Below are 21,936 nucleotides of genomic sequence, written 5' to 3'. Positions count from 1 at the left end.
GATAAAAGTTTAAAAATACTATTTCCTACAGCTTAATTTTGGAAAAGTTTATTACTGTCATCAGCTCATGCTGTGCTTAAAATGGATATTATTTTAACTTTAGTGGAATAAAATCCATTCATTTCCAAAACGTGGTACTTACTGATTCAGGACAGGAGTGTAGGCAGTTTTATCCTCATCAATAATAGTGACCATCAGTGTAATAAGTTGGGGCCAAAAATCCAAATTCTTTGTAGTTGGTCCCTGATCTTCACGAGGAATGTCCTGTTTCTTACTCTGCTCACAAGTTCATGCAACATGCAAAAGAAAAGATTAAATGGGATGACTTTAGTTAGATGTCACTGTCAAATAAAATATCAAATAAAAAAGATTATGGAAATGAAATTCTTATATTATGGGAGTCAAAGCTGTTAAACTCAGATTTCTTTTCTTATTGAATGGCATTCCATAGAATTAACTCACAGTGGCCAGGCTTATATTTCTAATAACTTTTAAAATTTTAGTTTAAATTCCATTGCCTTTTTTTTTTTCTTTTTTTTGGTTCTGGATTAGAGATTTCTCCTCACTCTGACAGTTTGTGACCTTAGGAGTTATTAATGTGGAATACATGCCTTTAATGTGGCTTCTTCCAAGGATGAAGATTGAATTTTGTGTGTGCCAAGGTGTGCGTTTGTGTATTTGTGTGTGTGTGTGTGCGTGCATAAAACTTATCCTAAATAATTTGCTCAGTTACATCAGTTTTAAGTATGTACAACTGACACCTGTCTGGTTGCAGAATTGGTACTGTTAAATCCTACTATACATGCTGTATGAATTGCCTTGAACTCTCCCTTCTTATGCACAAATTGATCTAGATAACGAAAATTTTGTAAGTTTGCCTTTTTCTTTATTCCTTTCTTAAAAACTTCTTTGAATCTTTCGCAATTTACCACTCTGCTGGAAATCTTCAACTCTCATTCTAAAAAGCAGAATGTGACATAGGATAATCTTGATTTAGTTTGGGGTTAACGGTACAATAATGATCTTGAATGTTTCACATATAAATTTCATACTCAACATATGCAATTCTTTACAACATGTAGATAAGTTATTCTGGTCCTTTATTTTGGTGGGTGTTCCTCTTAGAGCACTTCTTTTACATTTACTTGTTAAAATTGGGCAAAAAACACAGGCAGAGATAAATTTTCACTTAACAATATGAGAATTTTTGCTAAATCGTTTATAAGCTTATAGGTACAGGATATTTGAAAATACCAACTTAAGGCTCCAGAAACTCAAAGAATCCAACGTAAAATGGATATTACATTTTATTTGGATGAAACTGTTGCCATATCTAATTGCCATGTTTTCTACTGTGACTAGGTCAGCCACCCTGTCTGCTGAATGGTTGTATATACATATCTTCCAGTGCAAATCATGATATGTAACCATGTTTTGTTGAGTTGTCATTTAACTATTATTCTCACTTAACTTGAAAGACAATCCTATAGTGAATTCACTTACTACTAGAGATCTCTACTCATAGACTATAATGTACTTTTAAGACCATATATTTCCTTAGGGTACATCCAAGAGTTGTTAATTTACATTTATGTTTCAAATGCAACATATGTTAAAACTTGCAGAACTAAATTAAAATGGTAAAAAAAAACTAGTGGCTGACATAAAATACTTCAAACATCTAGAATTAATTATAAGCAATCTCCAAAGGATCTTAAGAAGTCTGTATATATGATCCTTAAGAATAACTTGAAAGTTCTTGGCAAGCTTCCTCTTTCAATTCCTGGAGTATATCAGTGAATCTTTAGGAAGAAATAGGCAGTAATGCGGGCTTACAAATGTCAAGATTTGCGGACTTTTAAGTTAAAACTTTTATTAAAATTTATTTTTATTTTATGAACAGGATTTTGTTATCACCACAATAATGTAATTATTTGTGCATTATATAAGCTCAATAGATTTCTAAAGGATTAACAAATCCAGATAAACTGGTGAGTTGTCAAGGTTATTAATAAAACTACTTCTAATGGCCACAGTGGGGAGATATTTGGATTAGAACACTATCATTAATCATCATCAAATGTACATAGCCAAACTCTATGTCTTATATATTTTAAGTAATGTGATTAAATGAAGGAAAATTATTATACATGATATGTGTAATGTCACAGCCACTTCTCATAATTTTGCAGAGTGACATGGAATGGAGGAGAGACAGAAGTAGTTGAAATATGTATTCATTCCCAAGTTCCTTACCTGTCGCAAGCTGTACTTCCATCACTCTTTTTTCTGACACCAGAAGATTACTGATGATGCCATATTTCACATCATATTATGTTTGTTGCATTAGAATAAATCAAACTGGATGTTGGGAATCACTAAGTTTTTACACAGCACATAATACGATCATAAGCCAGGCTTTCCCCGTTTTAATAGCATATTGTAATAGACTACATGCTTAAAAGGATGAGGTATAATCTGGTATATTATAATATTTATTCAATTTCCTAAGAATTAAATTTTTCCATGTAAAACTTTTTAATATATCCTAGAAATCTAATAGGGCATTTAACCTTATGATTGGAAAAATTAAGGTTATGGTAGTCGAAATTAAGAAAAACTTATAAGAAGTATATTTTCATATTGATTGAAACATTACTATGAATGTTATAAACTAACATTTATTATAGCAAGAAAATATAGTAATAATTTTAGCCACTATTATAATAATCACAATAATTATAATTGATTTACTAGGCCATATTTTAGTAAATTTATTTTTGTTATTAAATGATTTATAATTGCATCAAGAAGAGATCAATATATAGAAAGAGCCATTACATGCAAAAGAAAGTATTGAAATAATAAATGATATCTTCCAGTTACTGGAACTTACACAGTACTTTTAAAACTGCTATAAAATATTTCTGTGGCAATCAATGTATTCCTTCAATAAACACGTAATTGTGAAATGCTGCTTCTAAAAAACTGACCAGACGTGGGTTGGGAGGAGACATTTGGTACAAAAATGCAAAGGTGGTCCGGGCACATGAGCTCATGCCTGAAATCCCATTACTTTGTGGGGTTCAAGTGAGTGGATCACCTGAAGTCAGGAGTTCGAGAGCAGACTAGCCAACATGGTGAAACCCCATCCCTACTAAAAATTCAAAAACTAGCTGGGCGTGCTGGCATGCACCTGTAGTCCCAGCTACTCAGGAGGCTGAGGCAGGAGAACCTCTTGAACCTGAGAGTTGTGGTTGCAGTGAGCCAAGATCATGCCATTGCCCTCCAGTCTGGGTGACAGAGCGAGACTCAGTCTCAGAAAAGAAAACAAAGAAAAATGCAAAGACACGCTGTGTAAATGCAAAAATACATGACAGATGCATACTATATTTAAATAATTAGTAGTAAAATGGGTATAACAGCATTTGATGAAGTGTGCTTCTCTAACGTGTGTTCTACTGTTGTATGTTAGTACCATGTACTTATACAAACAAGGGCCAATGCTCAAATAATCTAAAAAGTTCTGCTTAAACAAAGCTAAACAAGTTACTTTCAGATTTCCTAAAGCTTTTAATATGCTAATATGCATGGTGGTTCTCTAAGACTGTGATTCTCCAACTTTAGTGTATGTCAGCCTTGCTGGGACAGCTCGCAAACACAGGTTGCTAGGTCCCAGCCCCATGGTTCCTGATTCAGTAGGTCTAGGGGAAAGTCTGAAAATGTGTGTTGAAAATGACCTTTCATGTAATGCTGGTGTTTATGTTCCAGGAACCAATTTGAGAACCACTTCTCTAAGAGGTAATACTAGAGCATTAATCTCTCAAATGGATTTGAATCTGGTAAAGCCTTTCATTCCCTTCCTGTTCTCCCACCTCATCATGCAAAATCTTTCACAGGGTATAAGTGATCTTCTGAACATGCAGGGAAACAGAAGACTAGAAAGAAAAATGCAGGGTTCAAATCATGAAAAGTTTTGTGTGTCACGTCAAGGAGTTGGCATTTAAACCAAACGCGATGAGACCCATTAAAAGATTTTAACCATGGGAATACTTGGTTACATTCGTGTTCTAAACGACTTGGCAGTTTACTTATTAACGTCAAGAGTTAAAAAGTAAAATTGTTGGAACTTATTGACTAACTGGTGTGAAAAAAAAAGAGAAAAGGAGGAGTCCATCAGGTAATTAGGTAGACCTGTCTGAAGCTTCAAAAGGATTCTGAACCTGTTGATGTAGATAAAAGAATTCCACTATATATGCGGCAGCTGAAATTATGGAGTAAATGAGATTACTCAAAGAAAGAGGAAAACATATGTGACCACAGACAAAACCTTAGGGGAATTGTCTAAAAAAGAATACAAATAAAATTTTATAAGAGACATAGGTAAAGGAGAGAGGCTCCTGCTGAAATGGAAGAGAATGGGATCCAGAGACTATGTGGAATCATTAGCTTCAAGCATAAATAAGAATGTGACTTGCTCTGAGTATGATGATAAAAAGTCTTACAGATAAGCCTTGTTGGTGGTGAGAAAAGTTAGCTAGGAATTTCCTTCCTGAGAGAAGAGGTGGTACGCAGTATACTGGAGGAATAATAAAAGTTTGAAATAGCACCTGTAAGGAATGAGAGACAGCCTGGAGTTGGACCCATACGGGCATTGCCAAGTAGCTTTGGTGAGGGTGGCTCTCTAAACTTGGAGTGACACTGCGCTGGACCATATGAGTTTTCTCCAGCATTGAATCTAGAAATCTAAAATCCAGAATGTTGGATGTGCTTTTGGAGTACATGATAAAAACAGAAAAGGAGAATGAGATTTAAATATTTGATGAGAATTACTGACGTGCTAGGACCAATATATATTTCAGTCTGGAGGAGGAAAGGAAGAAAGGGAAGGGAAGGTGAAGGAACAGATCTAGAGGAAACAAGGAGTGAAAAAGGCAGAAGGACAGGCAATTGTGGTCAGTAGGACACTTGTGTTTAGTCATTCAGATTATGAGTGTGGGAGGTAAGAACGGAGATTAGGTGAAGGGCTCTAGAAATGAGGAGTTCTAGGAGAGGCCAAAGGAACTGTGGTATTTCTGAACAGACTTAAAGAATTTGTGTGCTCATGTGTGTGTATAAGTACGTGACTTTTGCAATGTTCATAGCAAGGTAGCTGTGGTCAAGGCATCTAAGCAATGATTAAAGGTCTTAGCAACAACGTTTGTTGATGCCAAGAATCTGAATAATCAGGACAGGATAGATATAAAGATGCACAAAAAATGAGATAAAGATAAGTCTGAATATTTTAAAAGAGAGAAGCTGTAAAATATGACAAATGCCCACTGATGATAGACTGGACAGGGAAAATGTGGCACATATACACCATGGAATACTATGCAGCCATAAAAAATGGTGAGTTCATGTTCTTTGTAGGGACATGGATCAGCCTGGAAACCATCATTCTCAGCAAAATGACAAGAACAGAAAGTCAAACACCACATGTTCTCACTCATAGGCGAGTGTTGAACAATGAGAAAACATAGACACAGGGAGGGGAGTATCACACACTGGGGTCTGTGGGGGTGAAATATGGGAGGGACAGCAGGGGGTGGGGAGTTGGGGAGGGATAACATGGGGAGAAATGCCACATATAGGTGATGGAGAGGAAGCCAGCAAACCACACTGCCATCTGTGTACCTATGCAACAATCTTACATGTTCTTCACATGTACCCTAAAACCTAAAATGCAATAAAAAAATTAAAAAAAATAAAATATGATAAATACGTGACAAAATAATATTAAATCATTTACTAGATAATTCTCACATGATGTGTTTGCAACTTCTTCTGATTCTAAATTGATGGTTTACCTATTCATAATTCTGAGGTAAAGAAATCTTCACTATAGAAGTTCATAGGTTAGAAAAATGGGTCCTCTCTCATTAGTTTTGAGAAAGGAGATCAGCAGGACTTGTTCTCCAAAGAGTGAGGTTATGATCCCACTGATCAAAACAGCATCTGGTCAAAAGAGGATGCAGTAAAGAAACCAGCTCAAACCAGCTAAATCAAAATGGGGATGAAAGCCACCTCTAGTTGCCCTCACTTCTCATTATGCACTAATTATAATGCATTAGCGTGCTAAGACACTCCCAGTAGCACCACGACAGTTTACAAATGCCATGGCAATGTCCAGAAGTTACCTTATGTGGTTTAAAGGAAAGGAACCCACAGTTCCAGGAGCTCCACATCCCTTTTCTAGACAATTATTTAGCATGAAATTAAGGAGTAGCTATAAATCATCTATCTAACTGGTGCTAAATTCAAGAGTGCTGCTCTGCCTATGGGGTAGCCCTGTTTGCCATGGAGCAGCCATTTTCCTTTACTCTGTTGCTCTAAGAAACTTGCTTTGCTTCCACTTTACTCTGTTGGCTCATTCTTTAATTCTTTCCTGCATGATGCCAAGAACACTCCTTGGCTAGGCCCCAATGTTGGGGTTCACCTACATCAGTCTTAGAAGTAGAATCTAAAGTTTGAGATAGCCAGGGGATCAAGGATCCTTGTGAAGAACAATGTGGACATCTTATTAGCGAGGGAAATACTCTACAGTTACACAGGACTGAGAAACAGAATTTCTCTAAGCGTCTTCCCTAGCTCAAGGTAACCTGCTGGAACACTCCTGACATCAGTGGATCCACACTTCTTATTCCTCTCTTCTAGATACTGTTGCCTTCACTGTACTGCCTAATTCTATCTCTATTACTTCCAAAAGCAGCAACAGAATCATCTTTTCAACTCCTTCCAATTCAAGTCTCATTAACACAAAACCTATTAGCTGTGAAGACTGAACATACAAATGAATAACACCCACACCATATCTGATAGAACTCTGGCCCACCATCTCTCCATCAACAAGTCTAGAAGGCAAAACCACAACCTTTGCGGCAACTGACCCAGAATGGTAAGGATTTGGTCAATGGCTGCCAGCTTCCTTATATTTCGCCCTAATTTTTACCAACAAGAGAAAGCCAAATACACTCCCTAAACAAATCACACAGCATATGCCACTTCTGTTTAGCTGACTTCTAGCTTTCCTATCCTAACATGTTCCAGACACTGAGGCCTTCCATGTTTTTTATTATAAGGTTTTTCCACTTTCCTGCCTGACTTTGAATCTCTGCCAAATGCTAGTGATGGCAGCTGACTTTATTGCTATAGCAATGTCTGAATGAACTGTCTATTCTCCCTGGGCTGTGCTTCATTTATTTTCAAATATTAAAGCCAAATACTATCAATATCATTTTAGAAATAAGTAAACTAAGGATTATCTTAATTTTCACATCCTCTTAATGAAAATACAACAAGTTAGTAGCCTCGGTTTCTTTTCTTTAGCCTCATCTCCAAGACCATTTATAGACACAGATGGCAGCCATCACCTCACACTAATAATAATGAGCTAATTTTTATATTGAATTATATACCTTGAAGGAGAAGAAAAGCTTTCAGAGAACAAAATGACTGATAACTTTGTTAAATGCCTCTGCACCTCCTGAGTTCTCAACTGTCACAACTGCTGAGCACTCACTCATTTGCAGTTTGAGAATTATAGGTGCAATCAAAGTCTACCTGTAAATGAATTTCCATTTGATTCCCCCTCCCTACCAGTTTTAGGGCATTCTTTTGTTCTCCTTTTATTGATATATAATAGTTTATATATTTATGGGGTACACGTGAGTGTTTGTTGCTTGCATAGAATGTGTAATGATCAAGCCAGCGTATTTGGGGTATTCATCACCTTGAATGGATATAATCTTTATTTGTTGTTTATAAGCATAGTAACCCTAGTATGATACCAAACATTAGAACTTATTTCTTGTATCTAACTACATGTTTATATCCATAACCAACCCCTCTTCATCCTGTCCCCCTCACCCTCAACCCACCCTTCCCAGTCTCTGATACCATTCTAGTGTCTATTTCCATGATAGGAACTTTATTAGCTCCCACATGAGTGACAATATATGGTATGCATCTTTCTGTGCCTGGCTTATTGTATTTAATGTAATGACCTCCAGTTCCATACACGTAACTGCAAACAGTATGATTTCATCATATTTACGGTCAAGTAGTATCTTACCTATTGTTCCCTCGATGACCACTTAGGTTTGTATCATGTCTTTCCCTAGAACTGAAGGATTTCCAGTACTATGTTGAAAGAAGTGGTGAAAGTGGGCATCTTTCTTTCACCATGGGCACTTAGTTGATTCCGTATCTTTCCACTCTTCTTTGTAAATAATGCTGCAATAAACACATGACTGCATGTTTCCCAGTAGTGGGATTGCTATATCCTATGGTAGTTCTGTTTAGTAGTTGTACTAATTTACACTCCCACCAACAGTGTGTAAGAGTTCCCTTTTCCTCCTGTCCTTGCCAGCATCTGGTATTTTCTGTCTTTTTAAAATTAAAAATAAAACTACCATGTGATCCAGCTGTCCCACTATATAGATATATCCAAAAGATATTCAATCAGCATGTCACAGAGATAGTGGCACTTCCATATTCTTTGTAGCATTATTCACAGTAGCCAAGATATGGAATCAACTTAAGTAGCCATCAAAGAATGAATGGATAAAAAGCATACATATGTATACACACAGTGAAATCCTATGTAGCCTTAAGAAAGGAAGTCTCGCAACATGGTTGAACTTGGAGAACATTATGTAAAGTGGATTAAGCCAGGCACAGAAAAACAAATATCACGCTCATGTGTGGAATCTAAAAGAGTTGATTTGACAGAAGTAGTTACTAGAATAGTGTTTAACAGGGGCAGGGGTAATTGGTTGGGAGTGGGAGCTTGGAGAGCTGTTGGCCAAAGAACACAGAATTTTAGTTAGAAAGAATAAATTCAAGAGATCCATTGTACAACATATTTACTACAGTTAACAGTATATTGTATTCTAGAAAAATGCTGAGAGAGTAGATGTAAATTGTTCTCACCAAAAAATAATAATTATGTGAGGTAATGTATATGTCAATTAGCTAGACTGAGTCATTTCACAATGTATATACCCTTCAAAACATCATGTTGTACTTGATAAATAAATTCAATTTATCTTTCAATTTAAAAAATCATAGTAATTTTAAAATCCATGCCAAAAATACCTTGAGAAAAGTGTGTATTGCAGCTTATACAGAGAATGCAAAAGAAACATATTGGAGGCGATATTCATAACTCCTATAGACCAATGTTCTTCTAAGTCTGGTCCATGGATCTTCTACCTCAGAACCATGTAGGTTGCTTGATAGAAATACAGCTGATTTTAGAGCCTCTACTGTAGACCCACTAAATCAGGATAACTGAAAATATGGCCCACAAATTTGGCCTTACATACATAACACTCCTCTTATGAAGTCTCATGTTCATAGGACAAGGTCACTGCTAACTTATAATAAAGTTAGATAAAAATAGGACTGGCTTTTCAGAAACAAGAGTAATGCACTTACTTCTGGGTGCCAGTATCAGTCATGGGTTTGCTAGATTTTGCATTCTGTCATGATAACAAAAGATTTATCTTTCACCTTCACACCTGACAAATTTCCAACTACACACAATTCCCTAATTTTAAAAGGAGGTGAAATATTTTATTAGATATTGATGTAGTATCCTTTCCAGCTGTTGAAAGACTTTGATACTACATCCTATATAAAACATTGCTTTCAAAATTAACAGTAAGAGATTACTAGTTTCCTTAAATAACATAATAGACTGTTGCTATTAACAATTGAGAACAAAAAATCACACTGAGTAGCAGTCTTAAGAGTAATTATCAAAAGCTAAAATTACATTAATTTGGTTAGAAACAAAACTAGGAATTTCCATATATTAGAATATTTCAGTTTCATTACAGTAAAATATTCAATAATCGTCACAGGGACCTTTTTTTCCTTTTTATTTTATTTATTTATTTATTTATTTACTTACTTACTGCATTTTAGGTTTTTGGGTACATGTGAAGAACATGCAAGATTGTTGCATAGGTACACACGTGACAGTGTGATTTACTGCCTTCCTCCCCATCACCTATATCTGGCATTTCTCCCCATGCTATCTCTCCCCAACTCCCCAACCCCCACTGTCCCTCCTCTATTTCCCCCCAACAGACCCCAGTGTGCGATGCTCCCCTCCCTGTGTCCATGTGTTCTCATTGTTCATCACCCATCTAGGAGTGAGAACATATGGTGTTTGATTTTCTGTTCTTGTGTCAGTTTGCTGAGAATGATGGTTTCCAGTTTCAACCATGTCCCTACAAAGGACACGAACTGTGCAGAAGACAAGAAATAACTAAGATCAGAGCAGAACTGAAGGAGATAGAGACATAAAAAGCCCTTCAAAAAATCAATAAATCCAGGAGTTGGTTTTTCGAAAAGATCAACAAAATAGACTACTAGCCAGATTAATAAAAAAGCAAAGAGAGAAAAACCAAATAGATGCAATAAAAAAACAATAAAGGGAATATCAACACAGATTCACCAGAAACTCAAACAATCATCAGAGATTATTACAAACAACTCTACGCACATAAACTAGTAAACCTGGAAGAAATGGATAAATTCCTGGACACTTGCATCCTCCCAAGCCTAAACCAGGAAGAAGTCGAAACCCTGAACAGACCCATAACAAGGTCTGAAGTTGAGGCAGCAATTAAGAGCCTACCACCCAAAAAAAGCCCAGGTCCAGATGGGTTCACAGCCAAATTCTACCAGACATTCAGAGAGGAGCTGGTACCATTCCTTCTGAAACTATTGCAAATAATCCAAAAAGAGGGAATCCTTCCCAAATCATTTTATCAGACCAACATCATCCTGATACCAAAACCCAGCAGGGACTCAACAAGAAAAGAAAACTTCAGTCCAATATCCATGATGAACATAGATGTAAAAATCTTCAATAAAATACTGGCAAGCTGATTGTAACAGCACATCAAAATGCTTATCCACGATGATCAAGTAGGATTTATCCCGGAATACAAGGCTGATTCAACATGCACAAGTCTATAAACATAATTCACCACATAAACAGAACCAAAGACAAAAACCACATGATTATCTGAATTGATGCAGAGAAGGCCTTTGACAAAATTCAACAGCCCTTTATCCTAAAAACCCTCAATAAACTAGGTATTGATGGAACGTATCTCAAAATAATAAAAGCTATTTACGACAAACCCACAGCCAATATCATACTGAGTGGGCAAAAACTGGAAGCATTCCCATTGATATCTGGCACTAGACAAGGATGCCCTCTCTCACTACTCCTATTCAGTATAGTACTGGAAGTTCTAGCCAGAGCAATCAGGCAGGAAAAAGAAACAAAGGGTATTCAAATAGGAAAGGAAGAAGTCAAATTGTCTCTATTTGCAGATGGCATGATTATATATCTAGAAGACCCCATCGTCTCAGCCCCAAATCTCATTAAACAGGTAAGCAATTTCATCAAAGTCTCAGGATACAAAATCAATGTGCAGAAATCACAAGCATTCCTATAAACCAATAACAGACTTAAAGAGAGCCAAATCAAGAACAAACTGCCACTCACAACTCCTACAAAGAGAATAAAATACCTAGGAATACAACTAACAAGGAAAGTAAAGGACCTTTTCAAGGAGAAGTACAAACCACTGCTCAACGAAATAAGAGAGGACACAAACAGATGGAGAAACATTCCATGTTCATGGTTAGGAAGAATCAATATCGTGAAAATGGCCATATTACCCAAAGTAATTTACAGATTCAATGCTATCCCCATCAAGTTACAATGACTTTCTTCACAGAACTGGAAAAAAACACCTTAAACTTCATATGGAACCAAGAGAGAGCCCGCATAGCAAGTCAATTCTAAGCAAAAAGAACAAAGCTGTAGGCATCACACTACCGGACTTCAAACTATACTACAAGGCTACAGTAATCAAAACAACATGGTGCTGGTACCAAAACAGAGATATAGACCAATGGAACAGAACAGAGGCCTCAGAGGCAACACAACATATCTACAACCATCTGATCTTTAATAAACCTGACAAAAACAAGCATTGGGGAAAGGATTCCCTGTTTAATAAATGGTGTTGGGAAAACTGGCTAGCCATGTGCAGAAAGCAGAAACTGGACCCCTTCCTGACACCTTACACTAAAATTAACTCCAGATAGATTAAAGACTTAAACATAAGACCTAACACCGTAAAAACCCTAGAAGAAAATCTAGGCAAAACCATTCAGGACATAGGCGTAGGCAAGAATTTCATGACCAAAACACTGAAAGCATTGGCAACAAAATCCAAAATAGGCAAATGGGACCTAATCAAACTCCACAGCTTCTGCACAGCAAAAGAAACAGTCATTAGAGTGAATTGGCAACCAACAGATTGGGAAAAAATTTTTGCAGTTTACCCATCTGACAAAGGGCTGATATCCAGAATTTACAAAGAACTAAAACAGATTTACAAGAAAAAAACAAGCCCATTCAAAAGTGGACGAATGATATGAACAGACACTTTACAAAAGAAGACATACATAAGGCCAACAAACATATGAAAAAATGTTCATCATCACTGGTCATTAGAGAAATGCAAATCAAAACTACATTCAGATACCATCTCATGCCAGTTAGAATGGCGATCATTAAAAAATTTGGAGACAGCAGATGCTGGAGAGGATGTGGAGAAATAGGAACACTTTTATACTGTTGGTGGGAGTGTAAATTAGTTCAACCATTGTGGAAGACAGTGTGGTGATTCCTCAAGGACCTAAAAATAGAAATTCCATTTGACCCAGTAATCCCATTACTGGGTATATATCCAAAGGATTATAAATCGTTCTACTATAAGTACACATGCACACGAATGTTCACTGCAACACAGTTTACAATAGCAAAGACCTGGAACCAACCCAAATACCCATCGATGATAGACTGGACAGGGAAAATGTGGCACATATACACCATGGAATACTATGCAGCCATCAAAAACGATGAGTTCGTGTCCTTTGTAGGGACATGGATGATCCTGGAAACCATCATTCTCAGCAAACTGACACAAGAGCAGAAAATCAAACACCACATGTTCTCACTCATAGGCGGGTTTTGAACAATCAGAACACATGGACACAGGGAGGGGAACACTACAGACTGGGGTCTGTTGGGGGGGAAAAGGGGAGGGACAGCGGGCAGTGAGGAGTTGGGGAGAGAAAGCATGGAGAGAAATGCCAGGTATAGGTGATGGGGAGGAAGGCAGTAAATCACACTATCACACTATCATAGTGTGTACATATGCAACAATCTTGCATGTTCTTCACATGTACCCCAAAACCTAAAATGCAATATAAAAAAAAAGAAAAAAGAAAAAAAAAAGAAATGCCATNAAAAAAAAAGAAAAAAGAAAAAAAAAAGAAATGCCATTGAAGAAAAAAAAAAAAGAGAGAAGAAACAGACTCTTATCAGACACCAAATCTGCTGGCACCTTCTTCTTGGACTTCCTACCCTCAGAACTGTTGGAACTAAATCTCTGCTGCTTACAAATCACTCAGTCTAAGGAATTTTCTTATAGCAGTCTGAATGGATTCAGACAACATTTAAGTGCTTCATAGGATGTGGATGAAAATATATGGCTTCTGTTTAAAAGAATGAACAGTTTAAAAACTCCACATGGTGACGGAGTCTAAATAGCTGTTCACTAAATCTGTTGCTCCTTTTTCTTGGGTTCACAGCTAACAAGTGTGGAGGCATTAAGGTTAATTTCAAATTATTTGTCAATTCTTCCTTCGAAAGGTATGTCTGTTTTCCTCTCCTTGAACATAGGTGACTTTGACCAACAGAATATGGCAGAAGTGACCTATGTCTGTTTCCAGGCTGTAGTCATAAGAAACTGGCAATTCTCAATGCTTGTCTCTTGGAACATCTGCTCTTAAAATACAGCCATTATGCTGTGAGGAAGGCGAAGCAGCCCTGTGGGGCTGTGGCTGGTTCTTTCTGCAGGCTCTGAGAGAAAATCCATTTCACAATTCTCTCCTAGCATCTGACGGCTGCTAGCCCATGACATTCTTCCATGTGTAGCTGTGTTACACCAATCTCTGCCTCTGTCTCACACGGGCTTCTTCTCTCTGTGTGTCTGCTCCTTTTCTGGCTCCCTTAAGAATGTCTGTCACTGGATTTAGGGCCTCTTCTAATCTAGGAGGATCTCATCTCAAGTTGATTACTTTAGTTACATTTGAAAAGGCACTTATTCCAAATCGGGTCACATTCTGAGATTCTGGGTGAAAAAGTTTGTTTTCAGGGACATCATTAAACCGACCAAACTCAACATCTTTTACTGGGACAACTCTCAAAGATGTTTTCTGTGGTTTTCAATGAGTTCTCAGAGAAACAGAACATAGATTTACCAGCTCACTATAGCACATGTTACTGCTTTTCTTTATTCCTTAAGTCATTTTCTCTGCATATTCATCTTCTCTTTTCTGAGGTCATATCTCAAATAAACTACCTTCAAGTCTTTCTCTTAGGCTCTGCTCTCAGACAACCCAAACTATGACAGGAAGACTGCTTGAGTACCAGGCAGACTGATTTCTAGTCTTTCATGACTAAGAATAAAACTTATTACTCATATTTAAGTTTAGGTTTATTTGAATCAGTAGCTAGTTTTACTTTAATACAATTCCATTGTTTTTTTATATAATTTAAACTCTTATACGCTTTTCCTGGCTCTATTTCAGGTGTCATCCAAATTTCCCTTATGTTTCTGCCATTGTTATCTTCTCAAAATCCCTTTTCGGCTTTAGAGGAATCTTAAAATACTGTAACCCTTACCTTTTTTTTCTTAAACTTAGATATTCTTAGATGTTTCAGGAAAGTGATTTTTAGATATTTTATCTTTGAAATAAACATAAATAATTTCTCTTCAATCCTTGAATTCCTACATTTGTCTATGGGAAAATTAAAAAATTTCTTTGAAAGGACAGTTACTCCTAAATACTTCATGAAGGCAATTTGAATGGTATTCTATGTTCATTTCCAGGAATTAAGGATTGTCTTAAAGACAAAAAGAATATAGTCTCTCACTCTAAATACAAAATACTCAAGAAAATGTAGTAGTCAGGTGGAGAAAATGTTGTGATTAAAAAAAGGGGAAAATTTGCTGCAAATAAGTGTTTGTTTTCTATTGCTGTGTAACAAATTGCTACAATTTTGGCAGCTGTAAAAATACTTATTTATTGTTGCACAGTTTTAATGGGTCAGGAACCCAGGCACAGCTTCACTGGATCTTCTGCTCTACCTTTCATAGAGCTGAAATCAAGGTATTAGCTGGGGCTGGTGTGTCACTGAGGTTCAGAGTCCTCATGCAAGCTCACATCACTGTTGGCAGAATTAATTTCCTTGCATCTGTCGAATTCATGAAAGACCAGAAGAACAATGTATCTAACCTCAGAAAAGGCTGAAGCCCTCTTTTAAAGAGCACACCTGATTCAATCAGACTCACACCATGTAATCTTCCTTTTCATGGATTCACTTCAAACTTACTAAGGACCTTAATTATGTCTGTAAAAATCCTTTACCTTTAACATACAAAATAATCTAAATGTGATTTTATATTTGTTGTTTTTGTTTATGGTTTTTGCCCTACTCTGTTGGCTAGAAGCAAGACCCAGGTTCTGCCAACATTCAAGGGAAAAGCATTATACAATAGCATTACTCATTGGTGGTTATTTTAGAATTCTGCCTACCACTAAGGGTTAAATTTATTTTAACATGTCATTCAGAGAAAAATGATGATAAAAATTCAAAGTTTATCTTCTGCATGGCAGATTAGAAATTTTGAACAAACCTCTCATTTGACACAACTGAGGTTCTGAATGAGAGGCTGCAATTTGTAAAATATAACCATGTGGAAAACATCTGAGCATTATCTAGTGAAGTCAATTACACACATATCCTAACTTTCTGCAGTTCTACTTACAGGTATATATCTTAGAGAAATCCTGCACTTATTAACCAGAATACATATACAGGACTGTTTAGAGAAATACTTTACCATAGCCAGGCCTCCTCGAACTGGAAATCATGTACATCTCTACCATCTATAGAATATATTAGTAAATTGTGGTTTATTTATATAATGAAATTCCTATAGAGCAGTAAAAATAAATGATCAGCTCTATCATGGATACTGCGGCGCTCTGCTCAGAATCTCTCCAGAGCTTAGCACCAATCCCTTTGTGATGGCAGCAGCAGCCCATCTGGAGAGGTTGCTATGAAGACAACAGCTGCAGCCAGGGAGGTGCAGCCAGGACTGCATGCTCCACAGAGCTAGCAGGAGCTGGGAACAGGCAGAAGCCCCAGAGCCTTCCAAGTTGGAGGGATGGGTGTCCCACCCACCTGGGCACAGCTGCAAACCTGAGCATTCCTGAGCTCAGGGGTCCTGGAAGGCCTCCCTTCCTCTGCAGGCTCAGAAATGCCTGTACCCACTTCCCGGCCTCTTCCTGCTTTTGGTGCCTGCTCCAATTCCGAAGCAACGTTGAGGCTGAGCCTGGGCACTGTTATGACCTGGCGGTGTGTTTGCACGCTGGGGGTGTGGCTGAAATGCCAGCACCCTGCTGCCCTGGCCCCTCCAGACTTTGGGAGCTGAGAAGCATGGAAGGGAGGCTGGGGTTGGGGTTACTGAGGGTGGCTTGGTGTGGGCCGGCAGGTGCCCCTCAGTACAAACAGCCTTAATATGTTACCTCCCATATTTAATGCTTTTTTTGTGCTGAGAACACATAAAATCTACTCTCTCAGCAATTTTCAAACATACAACATATTGTTATTAATGATAGTCACATGTTATACATCTTTTGAACTTTATCCTTCTAACTAAAATTCGTGTCCTTTGACCAACATCTCCCCAATCTCCTCTCTCTCAGCCTCTGGTTACCATGACTTTACTAACAGTTTTGTTGAGTGGAATTATTTTTCATTCCACAAATAAGTGGAAGTAAGATCATGCAGTCTTTGTCTTTCTGTGCCTGGCCTATTTCACTTAACATAATGTCCTCCAGTTTCATACATGTTGCTGCAAATGACAGGATAATCCTCTTTTTAAAGGCTTAATAGTATTCCACTGGGATACACATATATTACCATTGTTAATGAGTATTTTATTTCAAAGCTGTAATAAAGCCATAAACAAATCCTGAATATCAAAAAATTACACATGGAAATAAGATTAGAGAAGCCAAACAGAATGGCAAGGCTTGTAATTATATCACATTAAAACTTTCTGTAATAAAGTTTCTTAACCACAATAAACTACTGAAGTAAGAACTGCTTCTAAGTCTCAGGCCATTCAAAAAAGTCTTGAGATGAGTTGGGAATCACCACTTTCTTCACCTTGGGAACTCAGTGGGGTGCTATGTTGATCACAAGAATGGGGGAAGATAGTGCAACTGTTTAAATGGACCTAACAGCTTACATTCTATACATTTCCTTCAAATGTTTGATAATCATTTCAATTATGCAAATGAAATATTAGGCATAAAAAGACAAGTACCACATGATTTCACTCACATATGGAATCTGTGATCCATATGTGATCTCATAGAAGCAGAGAGTAAAATGATGGTTACCAGGGACTGGAATGGTGTGCAGAGGTGGGAGTTTGGGTGATGGGTTGTGGAAACCTTGATTAAAGGATACAAAATTTCAGCTAGGAGAAATAAGTTCACAAGATCAATTATACAACGTGGTAATTACAGTTAATGACAATATGTCGCATTCTTGAAAAGTGCTAAGAGAGAGGATATAATATCACAACAAAAATCATAACTGTGAGGAAATGTGTAAGGTAATTAGCTATATTTTGCCATTCCACAATGTACATATACTTCAAAATAAAATGTTGTACAGAATGCATATGATTTCATGTCAATTAAAAACTTTTTAAGTTTAAAATTAGTAAAACAATTATATTTTAATGAAGGATATATTAACTTTTAGAATTATAATTCATTGAGATTTAAAAAAATAGTTTTATCATATAAATGAGAAATTCATATACTTATATCATATTCAGATATTATTTAAATGTAAGAGACCCTTAGTGAAGGTCAAAAAACCAGAAATCTCTCTGGAGTGCTGACTTGTAAACCAAAATCTATAAATAAAAATATGACAACATGTCAGATTAGAAATCCGAATGATCAGCTAGAAAACACCATATTTGTGTTTTATCAAAACTAGTCTGAAAGTCAAGTGCAGAAAAGGGCAATTCAATGTGAGTTAGCACTGAAGCAGTGGCAGACATGATCGTATCATGATATAACTGTCAGATTGCTCATTGTCAGGGAAGGCTGCTCATTGTCAGGGAGTTTTAGAATTGAAAGGGAACTTAAAAATTTCAAGTCCTAATTTTTCCTAGGCTTAATGACAAGTAAGTACATTTAATCTATATGTCTAAATGTCTCTATTTCATTATCAGGTATTTACTGATTTTATGTAGTGAACTAAATCACTTGAGGGTGATTCAAGATTCCAAAATTTATCTCAGGGTTAGCAACAACAGACAGTCCCTAGGGCCATGCTGTTCTTAAAACGACTATTTCTCAGTATTTAACAGCCAGGCTAAAGGGGGTCAAAAAAGGGACTGGATATCCGTTCAATTTGACACTTTGTGAACAGATGTAGCAAACCACCTTATTGGCTTTTTCCCCAATCTGTGCATAGAAAGAGATGGAAATAGTTAATAAAAGCACTAAGAAAACATTAAGTGTTGTAGGAATGCCAAGTGTTGGCTTGATAGCAATCCCACAATATGTGAGTTATAGCACAGAAAAACTCAACGAACACAATTAGATGCAACCAATGAGCTCCTAAGAAACCGATGTGGCCTGTTTTTTTCGGAAGACCCTTAAAAACACGAGCAGAGTATGTATTCAACACTAAATTGAGGATCCTTGACTAACCAGAGATTCTAATACAGCCAACTCTCATTTTTCTTAAAAATACTAGAAACAAGCGAGATGAGTAACTAGAAGAACACAGATAGGTCCACACATCCTTTTGGTTTCTCTCCCTATCTCAGGCTCAGCAAAGTTACAAACCCTTTTTAGGCATGCAAGTTGACTAATCCGAGTGTCATTTTTTCTTATTTATCCATCCATTGGTGAAATAATGTCAGTGAAATTGTGATAAACAAAATATAGAAAAGACGGCCAAATAATCTTTTTAACTAGATAACTCATTTGTAAATAACTAAAGGAAGTTCAGGCTTTGTTCATGCCCTATTTTAATTTTATAGCTGAGAGCATCTAACTGGAATTTCCTTCTGGATTTATCAATTCATTAGGTAGATATAAAATTTGTGGTGCATTTTAAAAATTCTGTGACTTCTTATTAATGCCCGAATCATTAATTGCAAGTTTAGTATTGCAGGGGGAATAGTGATCTAAATAGTCAATTACCAGTTTAATTGGAAATGTGGCTGTTATACTGGATTGCAATAAGCAAGTAAAGAAACAAAAGGACTTCAGCAAAGGCAATGATTTTGTTGCGGGAGAAAGTCTACAAATTAACTTTATCCCAAATAATTACAGTTCAAAACTACCAATAATAACATGAAATTAAAATGCAAAATCTTATTGAACTGATGTCCTCTATCGTTTTTTTTTTTTTTTTTTTTTTTTTGTTTTTTTTTTTTNTTTTTTTTTTTTTTTTTTTTTTTTTTTTTTTTTTGGTTAACGGTCTTTGATCCCAGAAGGTCTATTTCTATAATCTAATTGTAGCTATCAAAACAAAGGGAAGTTTAATTTTATCAATTGTGCTAACTAGAGAAAATGTATTTTTTCTTCTCATTTTTAACTCTGAAGGATTTTATAAGTCATACTTGAACAAATCATTACTTTATGGAGGAGATGATTCTAATGGTTCTTCCTTTACCAAGAAGCTATGGTAAAATTTATCTACAATTGTTTAATATGGTTATGTCCTACCAATATGTTTGCTCTTTGGACTTTGTGAAATAGACTCCTCAACTCTAACATTTGAAAGGATATCACTGGAATTAATGAGTGCCTACTCTATTTCATTTACTAAAACAAGAGCTTTGTAGTCATGATTAAAGACTATTGCAATGGCTTATTTAATTGCTGGGTCTATTCTGCTATATGCCTGATAGTGCAAATATCAGGCATATAGCAGACACTGATGAAATAGTTCTTATGAAAATTAACATAAATTAGGTGTCAGCATCACCATGTTGTAGGGTGGGGACACTGAGGCACAGTGAAGTTAAACAATTCTCCTTGTATTTTTAATGGTGGTAAGAAATAGCAGGCCACACTGGTTTCTTGGGGTCTCATTGGTTGTACCTAATAGCATTTGTTGAGTTTTTCTGTGTCATAACTCACATGTTGTGGCACCTCTATAGAGCTAACACTTCGCATTTCTACAACACTTTTGTCAGGAGAAAAAATATACAAAGCACCAAGAGTCACTTCATAGAGGAGATAACATCTGATTTAATTATAGAAAGAAGATTACGTAATTTAGAAAGCTTCTATAGGAAAGGAAAGGAATAAAAGAAAACATCATAATTCTCACTGTAGCAGACAACATATTTCTTTTTTTTTATTATTATTTTTTTGAGATGGAGTTTCACTCTTGTTACCCAGGCTGGAGTGCATTGGCACAATCTTGGCTCACCGCAACCTCCACCTCCTGGGTTCAGGCAATTCTCCTGCCTCAATCTCCCGAGTAGCTGGGACTACAGGCATGCGCCACCATGCCCAGCTAATGTTTTGTATTTTTAGTAGAGACGGCGTTTCACCATGTTGACCAGGATGGTCTCGATCTCTTGACCTCGTGATCCACCCACTTCGGCCTCCCAAAGTGCTGGGATTACAGGCGTGAGCCACTGCGCCCAGCCAACATATTTCATTGGAGCTATAAATAATTCATTCTTTAGATAACATGACTCTTCAATAGTCAATAATAGTGGCCCAGTGCCATCTATGGCTTAACATGGAACCAAAAACATGGGGTAATGTGTCAGTGGTAAGAAACTCTGGCTAGTAATCTCTGAAATGCATGATTGAGACTAGGGCGAGGCAAGTGAGGTTGACTGCAGAATTTAAGGGTCAACCATGTACTTACATGACCCTGAAAGCCTCACCCTCATGGGCCCTAGTTGTAGCCCTGCTGAAGTTTTTAAATACAATATGAACGTCACTATTTGTTCTGAGTTTCAGAGTTACGTTTTCCAATACAATAGCCACTAGCCAAATGTGACTGTTTAAAATAATAGTAAATAAAGTATAAAATTCAGTAATTTAATTGGCTTAGGTACAATTCAAGTGCTCAACAGCTACATGTAGTTAAGGCTTCCATATTAGATAAAATATATCTACCATCACAGAAAATTCTATGGCACAGAACTGATTTGGCTCAGTCTACAGTCTCAGTCTAAGTGCCTTAGTTTTAATGGAGACCAAGTGCTATAATGGACTCCAGAATGAGGCATACGACAAAAGCATTATTTATTATGCTATAGTTTGTTGAATCATTTCCATTATCTGTCTAGAAACTTTTAAAGGTTTTTGATTCATTCGTTCTATCAGTATTTATGGAGCAGATACCTTATAGAAAGCACTACGTATGGACAGGGGCAAGAAAATGATTCTCAAAGATGAATCAAATTCAGATTCTCCCTTCAAAGGGCATAATGGGAAAGCTAAGACTTACAAAAAATAACATTAACATAAAGTGGAACAAACTCCCAAACAGGAATTAAGGGTGGGGAGAAATTATCTACTGTTAAATCTATCAAGAGTTTGTTATAGAGAAGATGATATTTACATTGAACCTTTATGAATAGGTAGGATTGGAAAATGTAAATATAATAGCAGGGAGACTACTACCTTTTTAGTGAGAAAAATCATGTTTAG

At 36.6% G+C, this 21,936-nt stretch overlaps 1 protein-coding gene across 2 annotated transcripts in view; it reads right to left on the bottom strand.

Moving 5' to 3' along the window:
• Positions 1 to 21,936, bottom strand: part of UNC13C (unc-13 homolog C) — a 625,259-nt gene that overhangs the window by 222,519 nt on the left and 380,804 nt on the right. For both annotated transcript variants that reach the window (XM_037743781.1, XM_017543349.2), the window contains exon 18: positions 143 to 276. In XM_037743781.1, the coding sequence (XP_037599709.1) occupies positions 143 to 276 (134 nt within the window). The remainder of the gene's footprint in view (positions 1 to 142; positions 277 to 21,936) is intronic.

Source organism: Cebus imitator, unplaced genomic scaffold (assembly GCF_001604975.1).
Source record: "Cebus imitator isolate Cc_AM_T3 unplaced genomic scaffold, Cebus_imitator-1.0 Scaffold154, whole genome shotgun sequence".
NCBI lineage: Eukaryota > Metazoa > Chordata > Mammalia > Primates > Cebidae > Cebus > Cebus imitator.
This window is presented reverse-complemented; position numbering and strand designations above follow the sequence as displayed.